This window comes from Crocuta crocuta, unplaced genomic scaffold (assembly GCF_008692635.1).
Source record: "Crocuta crocuta isolate KB4526 unplaced genomic scaffold, BGI_CrCroc_1.0 scaffold520, whole genome shotgun sequence".
NCBI lineage: Eukaryota > Metazoa > Chordata > Mammalia > Carnivora > Hyaenidae > Crocuta > Crocuta crocuta.
This window is the reverse complement of record NW_027532009.1, coordinates 391,687-400,669: the sequence shown is the minus strand read 5'-3', so window position 1 is coordinate 400,669 and position 8,983 is coordinate 391,687. Positions and strand designations below refer to the sequence as shown.

The window sequence follows — 8,983 nt, the reverse complement described above, 5'->3', positions numbered from 1 at the left end:
ATATCAGTAGAGGAGAATTTATTTTATTCTAGTGTATATGATCACATTTTTCAAATTTCAGTTAAAATGTGTTTTCAGAAAGAGAGAGACAGAGACAGAGAGAGAGAGAGAGAGGAGAATTCAGTCTGGCAAATTACTGAACACAATCTCCTGAATAGCACTTTAGTAATGTTAAAGAATTAGTGTGTCTTTGATATTTATCTATGGTTCATTGCCCTTAAGGAACATTTTTTTTCTCCCTGATTATTATAGGCACTCAACATGGCTCAGGAAAATTCCAGCACCATCACCGAGTTGGTCCTTGTTGGATTTTCTAATCACCCCAAAACTGAGATGCCCTTCTTCTTCCTCTTCTCTGTGGTCTATCTGGTCAATCTCTTTGGAAACACAGTTCTTATCATTTTAGTGGTAATTGATTCCTGTCTCCAGACACCCATGTATTTTTTCCTCTGCCACTTGGCCTTTCTGAATATATTTTACACCACAACTGTCGTCCCCAAGATGCTCTTCAACCTCCTTGCTCCTAAGAAAGTTATCTCTTATGATCTCTGTCTTGCTCAGACCTACATCTCCCTGCTAATGGGAGCAGCTGAATGCATTATTTTGGTAATCATGGCTCTGGACCGTTATGTGGCCATTTGTTACCCTCTGCGATACCTGCTCATCATGAACTGGTCTATGTGTGTACAGCTTGCCGTGGGAGCATGGACCATCAGCTTCTTTGCCTCAGTGGTGCCCCTCTACTTCACCATGCTTCCCTTATGTGGCCCTTATATTGTTGACCATATTTTTTGTGAAGTACCTGTTCTTCTTCATATGGTCTGTGCTGATACATCCCTGCAGGAGACAATGATGGTGATAGGTGCATGTGGTACCCTCTTGCTCCCCTTCCTCCTTATTACCCTCTCCTACCTACGCATACTGGTTGCTGTGGTGAGGATGCAGTCAGCAGAAGGCAGGAAAAAGGCTTTCTCTACGTGCAGCTCTCATCTGACTGTGGTGACCATTTATTATGGGACAGGTATGTTCATGTACATGAGACCCAAATCTCTATATTCAGCTGAAGGCGATAAATTGATCTCCTTGTTCTATGCTGTCATCAATCCTGCTTTGAATCCACTAATCTATAGTCTGAGGAACAAGGAAGTGAAAGGAGCCTTGAAGAGACTTTTAGAGAGATCGACAATGTCCCAAATTCAAAAGATACTCTCCTGAAATCTGAGTAAAGAGAATTTGCATTTACATTCTTTATTCCCTGTGACATAATGGGCTACAAATACATGTCAAAATTATCAAAAATATATTATTACCTTTCTCTGACAGCACTGTACTGTGACTCTTCATGACAAAAGGTAATGGCTTATATTCTTTTATTGAATATTTCTGCATATTAGTAATTTAATCTTAACAATAGGAAAGAACATCTGATGAGAAAAATGTAATTGAGATATCATGCCAGGTTTCTGACTCCATAATTTCACATGGCCTCATTTAATTATTTCCCCTTATAATATTTTTTAAACTTATTTCAGAGAGAGAAAGAGCAGGGGAGAGTCATAGAGAGAGGGAGACACAAAATCTGTAACAGGCTGCAGGCTCTGAGCCGTCAGCACAGAGCCCGACACGGGGCTCGAACCCACAAACCATGAGATCATGACCTGAGCTGAAGTCAGATGTTTAACTGACTGAGCCACCCAGGAGCCCCTTTCCCCTATAATATTAAATGTTCTTATTTTCTTTATTAATGAAGTATCATAGCACCTTCCTTGCTATGTGCATGTATTCCATTTATGTCTACGGAAAACATCATTTTCACTATGGGAAGAAACTTTTCTGTAACTTTGTAAGTATAATCAATATAAGCAAATAATGAAACTTAGGAGTGTTGTGCCCAAATTGCGAGACCCAGAGACCTCCAAGGAGCCAGCACTGATGCAAATACAAAACGGTCTTTATTACAAGCTGGAGCAGGGGCTCACCCGCCGCCTACTGGTGTAGTGCAGCCCGAGGTTACTCTTAATGGAGGCCTTAATTTCAGGCTCTTCAGGAGGAACAAAGTATTTAACAGTTCTCACCTAATTGTTTCTCAAATATTATGATATATGAGCCAGCTCTTCATCTCTGAATTGATAAATGCTTCCGTAAAATATAGTGTTTTCAAAATGTCACTACACCCCCTCAAGCTCGTACTTTTACTCAATTAATGCCTTTGTCAGACATGTGTTTTATTTCTGTATTGCAAACCTCAATTCAATTGCCACTTTTTTCAAGAAAAATTTTCCTAGAAAGTAACTCTTCTCACCTTACTATGTATTCTCCTTTCTTTGACCAAGGACTTTAAACAACAGCTTGTTTCAATGCACATTTTATTTTGTTGATTTTCCACATGTTTTTCAACAATCATGGAATAATCTATTTGGACTGTACACGAAAAAGTCTTTCCTCCCAGAAACCGCAAAACCTAATGCAAGAGAAAGTGCATGCTGACATTTAACTGAACTTCAAGAAATTCTTCTTTTTAAAGCTGAGTTATGGAGAATGAGAATTCACCACAAGCACATGTCAAAGAGAAATTTCAGTTGGAAATTCAGTATGGGATAAAAAAAAATACATCGAAAGTTAATTCTAAATAATTCAGTGTGGCTTGGCTGGATTCCACACTATCCTCAAGGTATAAATGCGTTTTTCTTTTTTCTGATAATAAATAGAAGAATTTCTTACCATTTTTTTACTCCCCTTAATGTCCATTGACTTATATACACTTTATTTATTGAATTTAATCATATTACTTTATACCTATTTTAAATATATATATATATATATAATTGATGGTTTTTCTGGTTTTCTTATTTTTGAATGCCATATCATATCATTTCATTTAATTTTTATTCTTTATTCAATATTATATACCTTTCATTTTCTATTAATGTGGAGAGTGTGGCATTTTTGACAAACAAGAGATTACGGTTAGAGCAGCTAATACCATATATGAGTGTCATTTATGCCCCATTTCCTTTATATGAAATTTAAAAGAAAATATTTATCATATGACTTGTTAAGAGGGTTACAAGAAATGTGGCTTTTGCATAAAATTTTAATAGATCTTTAGGAAATTAAATGTCTTTCTCTTCCACAAGACTACAAATTTTCAAAGTATTTATTTTTGCTTTTTTAAGCCATGTGTTGCATCATAAATATTTTTTAGCAACATCTACAGCATTACTGTCAATAATTCATAATCTAAGTATATTGAGATGCCCCAATCCTTGTGTCCATGGGAGTGAGTTTGTTGTGTGTTGCAATGTAACTCTTGTCTGGTAGTTCATGACTATTAACATTGTCTCTACACTGTGCACTAGTTGGCTCCATAGGACAAGCAGTTAACCAAATGATGACCCTGAAATAAGGTAAATTTTCCATGACCTCTCTCTTCCAATTCTGTGAAAGTTCCTAGGGATTCGTGAGCATAATTCTAACTTTTAATAAGTACATTCTACTCTGAGAGCAAATATTGATAATAAAGTGAGGTTTGAGGTGAACGATGTAAGTTACTTCCTATGAGGATCAATATAGTTACTGATTAAACAGTAAGGTTTCATTTTTCTAAATTTTTGTAATGTTTTATTTACTTCTGTGAGAGAGAGACAGCACGAGCAGGGGAGGGTGAGAGAGAGAGGGAGACACAGAATCTGAAACAGGCCCCAGGCTCTGAGCTGTCAGCACAGAGCCCGACGCGGGGCTCAAACCCACCAACCTTGAGATCATGACCTGAGCGGACGCTTAAGCAGTGAGAGACCCAGGTGCCCATAAACACTGAGGTTTTAAAAGGGGTGTAATTATGTGAGGTAAAGTATGATGTTAACCAACCTTACTGTGGTAGATGTTTTGCTATATATATCAGATAATCACACTATACACCTTAAGCTGACACAAAATTTTATGTCAGTTATATCTCAGTAAAACTGTAAAAAGCGGGTCTTCTACGTGCTTCAGCTGTTAAGCATCGGACTTTGGCTCAGGTTATGATCTTATGGTCGTGAGTTCAAGTTGTGAATTCCAGCCCTGTGTGGGGCTCTGTGCTGACAGCTCAGAGCCTGGAGCTGCTTCAGATTCTGTCTCCCTCTCTCTCTCTACCCCTCCTGCACCTACATACTCTCTCTCTCTTTCTCTCTCAAAAATAAACACTAAAAGAAAGTTTAAAAAATTTTTCAAAGCTGCAAAAAGCAAACCACCACCAACAACAACAACAAGACACCTAGAATAACTTTTGCAAAAATAACCCTAAAACATGTGAATGGACCCCAGAATTTTAAAATGCACATATCTACACACACACATACACACACACAAATACATACACACCTCACATATTGGAAGAGAAGACTTGTCAATTCCAGGAGAATGATATTTTTTTGTTTTAACTTATGTTTATTGAGATGTAATTGAAAAATTATTTATTTAATGATTGTAATGTGATGAATTGATATATGCCTATGTTGTGAAATAATTATCACAATCAAGATAATTACTATTTCATCATCACATAATTAACATTTTGCAGAACATTACACAGAAGCAAAATGTGTGTTTTGGTGAAGAATGGTTAATATCCACTGTCCTAACAAATATCAATTATACGATATAGTATTCTTAACTATATTATTTGTGCTGTACAATAGATTGTCAGAATTTAATGATCTAATTACAATAAATTTGTATCTTTTGACCAGTATCTCCTCATTTCCCCCACCTCTTGCTCCTGACAACCACCATTCTACTCTCAGGTTTGATTTTACTTTTTTGTTTTTGTTTTTGATTTTTGATTCTGCATGTTAGTGATACCATACTGTATTTTTTGTCTTTCACTGTCTTACTTTACTGAATGAAATGTCTTCCCAGTTTATCCAGGTTTCCAAAATTACAAACTTTTTTCCTTCTACATAGAAGAATAATATTTTTAACTTATGTATTTATAACCATTCTTGCTTTCCAGAGATAAATTTTAATTGATCATGGTATGTGATTGTTCCATATGCTGTGGAATTCCATTTGCTCATATTTTTTGCAGTATACCACATCTATTTTCATCAAGGATATTAACTTATAATTCCTCTTCTAGTTGATTCTTCTTTGGTTTTAATATAAAGACAATACAATGAATTTTAAAGTATTTCTTCATTTTCAATAGTTAGGAATAGTTGGAGAAGGACTGATATTAATTATTCTTGACTTGTTTGGTAGAATTCACTAGTGAATCTATCTGTTCTTGGGCTTTTGTTGTTAGGAGATTTTTGATTACTGATTCAATCTTTTTTACTAGTCATCTGCTCAGCTTTCCAATTCCTCATGATTCAATCTTGGTAGGTTATGTATTTCTATGAGTTTATCTTATTCTTATAGGTTATCTAATTTGTTGGCATATAACTATATCTACTTTTGTGTATCTGCCGTATTGGTTTTAACATCGCCTCTTTCATTTCTGATTTTACTTATTTGCATATTCTCACTTTTTTTAGTGTAGCTAAAGTTTTGTCAATTTTTTTTCTAGTGCTTTTCTAGTCTCCACTTAATTTATTTCTTCTCAGTTATCTCATTCTTTGTGGTAACTTTGGTCTAATGTGCTCATATTCTAGTTTCTTGAGTCATAAATCAGGTGGTTTATTCAAGACCTCTCTCCGTGGTGGTGGCATTAGTGTCTGTTGGGTGGATGCCAGTGGAGTAGCCACAGAGCTGGCATTGGAGCATGGGTGCTCATGTGTGACAACCGCTCTGGAGTCTGGGGCACTGGCTAGCTTGTCATGGTATTGGTTCTGTTGCCTGAAACATGGGCACATGAGGAACAGCGTGGAGCTGGCGTCTGGAGGACGGGTACGTAGGGAAGTGTACAGAGCCAGAGTTTGGCTCTCAAGCACACATGGATGAGCTATGACTCTGAGGTTCAGGGGATCCACAGGGCAGGTAGGGGCATTCTCAGCCTTGGTCCCATGGCGACACAATAGTAGTTCCTTCTGGGATGATGGAGCAGAGCTGCGCCTCCCAGCAATGACTGCTGGTTACCTTAGCGGTAAGACTGTCTATGTCCTCTGCAAAGGCAGGCAACTGGGTCTGTGATGACAGACACTGCAGGGTCCCCATGTTATGGAAGTTGTGGGGAGTCTGTAGCTGTTGTGTGGCTGGTGGAGTCCACAACAGCCAAGGTTCTTAGGGTCTTCAGCAGAGGAAGTCACAGAGGATGGCAATGACACTGGCTGCATGAATGATACTATAGCTCCCCCTGTGTCTGTGTAGCCTCTCCACACATCTCCAGATGTCTTCACTCTGTCAGTCTCCTGACTGGTCCTCTCTGTGCGTGGTGATTCTCCATATTGTGCTCCACTCTGTTGCTATAGACTCTTAATTTGACTTTTGAGCTGTGCAAGGGCTACTTTAATGTGTTTCTTTTATTTTTATTTATTATTATAATCTAATTTTGTTTTTGTGTGTTCGAAGGGGGATAAAGGCTGCTATCTCCCACTCTATCTTACTCTTGAATTCTTACTTTGTATTGCTGAACAGCAGCAAAACAAGGGAAGGCAGAGACAAATGAATTTAAGAAACTAATTACCAAATGTGTTACTCACTGTTCTATTGGTGGAATAACCATACGCTTTATTGTCTAAAGTGGGACACAGTCGATGATGAAAGCAAACAATATTAATAATTTGCTGGGAAAACTAGCAGAACCCAAGAATATGTGAGTCTGACAAATGAAGTTATGATATGCTACCTACAATTGTAATGTACTTTATAATAAGATAATGATACCCAAAAATATTTTATGACTTTTTCTGATTTTGGTCACATACTTAATAATTGGTCAGAATTTATTCATTTAAAATTGTGTTTCCATTAAATACTTTTTAAATTTTGTTAAATAGTCATAAATAAATATTACTCAAGCTTGTATCATTTTTTTTTACATCAAGCCAAATTGCATTATAAACTGTCTGGTGTTCTCAACATATTTTACCACCTGTGCCTTATCATTATGTTTTCTTCTTGACTTTATTCCTTTCATATCGTCACATGTTAAATTCTCATACTTGTCATCATGTTCTTAAAATGCTATGACACTTTCTACCACAGCATTCTTATCTCAAAAAGTCATTGTATATCCTTCCATCTCTAGTTTCCCATTGTTCTTTAGAAGAGCCTCTCCTATGTTTAAATTATTTTTTCCTTACGTGGTAAATATATTGGGCAACTGTGAAGGATAATACCATCTGTGTAAGTTACTGATAGACAAATAAATAAATTTAAAATGTGGAATAGACACATAAGGTATAGTTTATAAAATAGTGTGGGGAAAAGCAGATAATAAAGTGTATATAATTTTTATTGCTCAAATTATGTTGCATATATATAATGTTGATTATAATTAGCGTAATTATGGGTTTGTATTTTCAACTGATGGATAAATTATCTTTCTCCAAATTTATATTTCATAACTTTTTTTCAAATTAACTACTTGAGGAGGTTCATTACTTTCTGATCATATGAGGTATGTGGAAATAGTGTCAGAATTCATAATAGCAATCATTATAGTAATTATCAATCAGCATGATAGATATTGAATGTAACAGTAGTGAATGCTAGATATGGTTCCGACCTTAAATGCATAATACTGTGGACAGATAAAAGTAGCACACAAAAAACCTGACACATGTGTGACAGCACAGCTTAATGGTCACATGGTGGGTTTCTGAAATCACAGCTGTGGAGGTGGAATGGGTTGGTGGGCAGTGGAGTAGCACCAAAATCCCTTTCAAGGGGATTACATGAAGTTACACCTTTAAGAAGAGGAAGATATGGAAATAAGTCAGGAAGATCTGTTTGCTCCTATAGGCCTTGAACTGGGAGAGTCTTCATAATTCACAAGTTCCAAACATAACTTCTAAAAATGAGAAGTATTTTGGTTTTCACAAGAGGAAGGAATAAAATAGTGAAAGGTACAACTATTCTCTTCAGCCTCAAAAGAAGCTATAAAATACAATATTTTCTCACAGTAGTTTTGCCTGTGTATAATTCATCTCCTCTTGTATATTGTGTGATTTATTCTCTCAGATATTGCTCATTGGGAATAAATTGTATGGCCAAATTTTTAGGATAAATTATATAAGCCAACTTTCCAATTTTCCTTTCAATAACTACGTAGCCTCCAAATTCTCTATTCTTTTTGGATAAGGCCTTCATCAGGCTTCAATCCACAGTGTGAAGGTTTCATTTACAATCTTTTTTTCTTTTTTTTGAAACGTAATGATTCTTACTGATTTTGCTGCTGTTCAAGAATAACAGCCAGCAGGGGCGCCTGGGCGACTCAGTCAGTTAAGTGTCCTACTTCTGCTCAGGTCATGATCTCACAGTTCGTGAGTTCGAGCCCCGTGTTGGGCTCTGTGCTGACAGCTCAGAGCCTGGAGCCTGTTTCAGATTCTGTATCTCCCTCTCTCTCTGACCCTCCCCTGTTTACGCTGTCTCTTTCTCTGAGAAATAAATAAAACATTAAAAAATTTAAAGAAAAGAATAACAGCCAATATTGTCATTTTCCCATAGTCATTTATTTATTTATTCACTGATTCATTTAAACACTCATAAAACACTTTCAACCACTTCCTGTATGACACTATATTAAGTATTAAAATATCCAAGGTGAATGAAGTATTTATTCTGAATAATTGCACAAAAAGTTTGAGAAAGACTTGGAATGTAGACTCACTACATAGTGTGTTTGTATTAATATGTATAATCCTCAGAAGACACTAGGAGGAAAGAAAGGCAAATATAATGCAGTCAGAGAGAACACAGCTAGCTGGACATTCATATTAGACATTAAAACATCTATTTCATTTTACCTAAATGAGAAAGGTACATTCATTCATTCATGGGAGAAGAAATTACATTTATAAATCTAAAAGTGTTGAAAGAATATATTATTTTTAGATCACAT

General features: G+C 36.2%; 1 protein-coding gene across 1 annotated transcript; it reads left to right on the top strand.

Annotated features, from left to right (window-relative positions):
• The first annotated feature begins 261 nt into the window (after positions 1-261).
• Positions 262-1,215, top strand: LOC144241387 (olfactory receptor 2A12-like). Its single transcript, XM_077775948.1, has one exon. The coding sequence runs from the start codon at positions 262-264 to the stop codon at positions 1,213-1,215; it is 954 nt and encodes a 317-aa protein (XP_077632074.1).
• Positions 1,216-8,983: the final 7,768 nt, after the last annotated feature.

Excerpts from the sequence above, each read along its gene's own strand:
- LOC144241387 (XM_077775948.1), top strand. The coding sequence starts at position 262 with ATGGCTCAGGAAAATTCCAGCACCATCACCGAGTTGGTCCTTGTTGGA.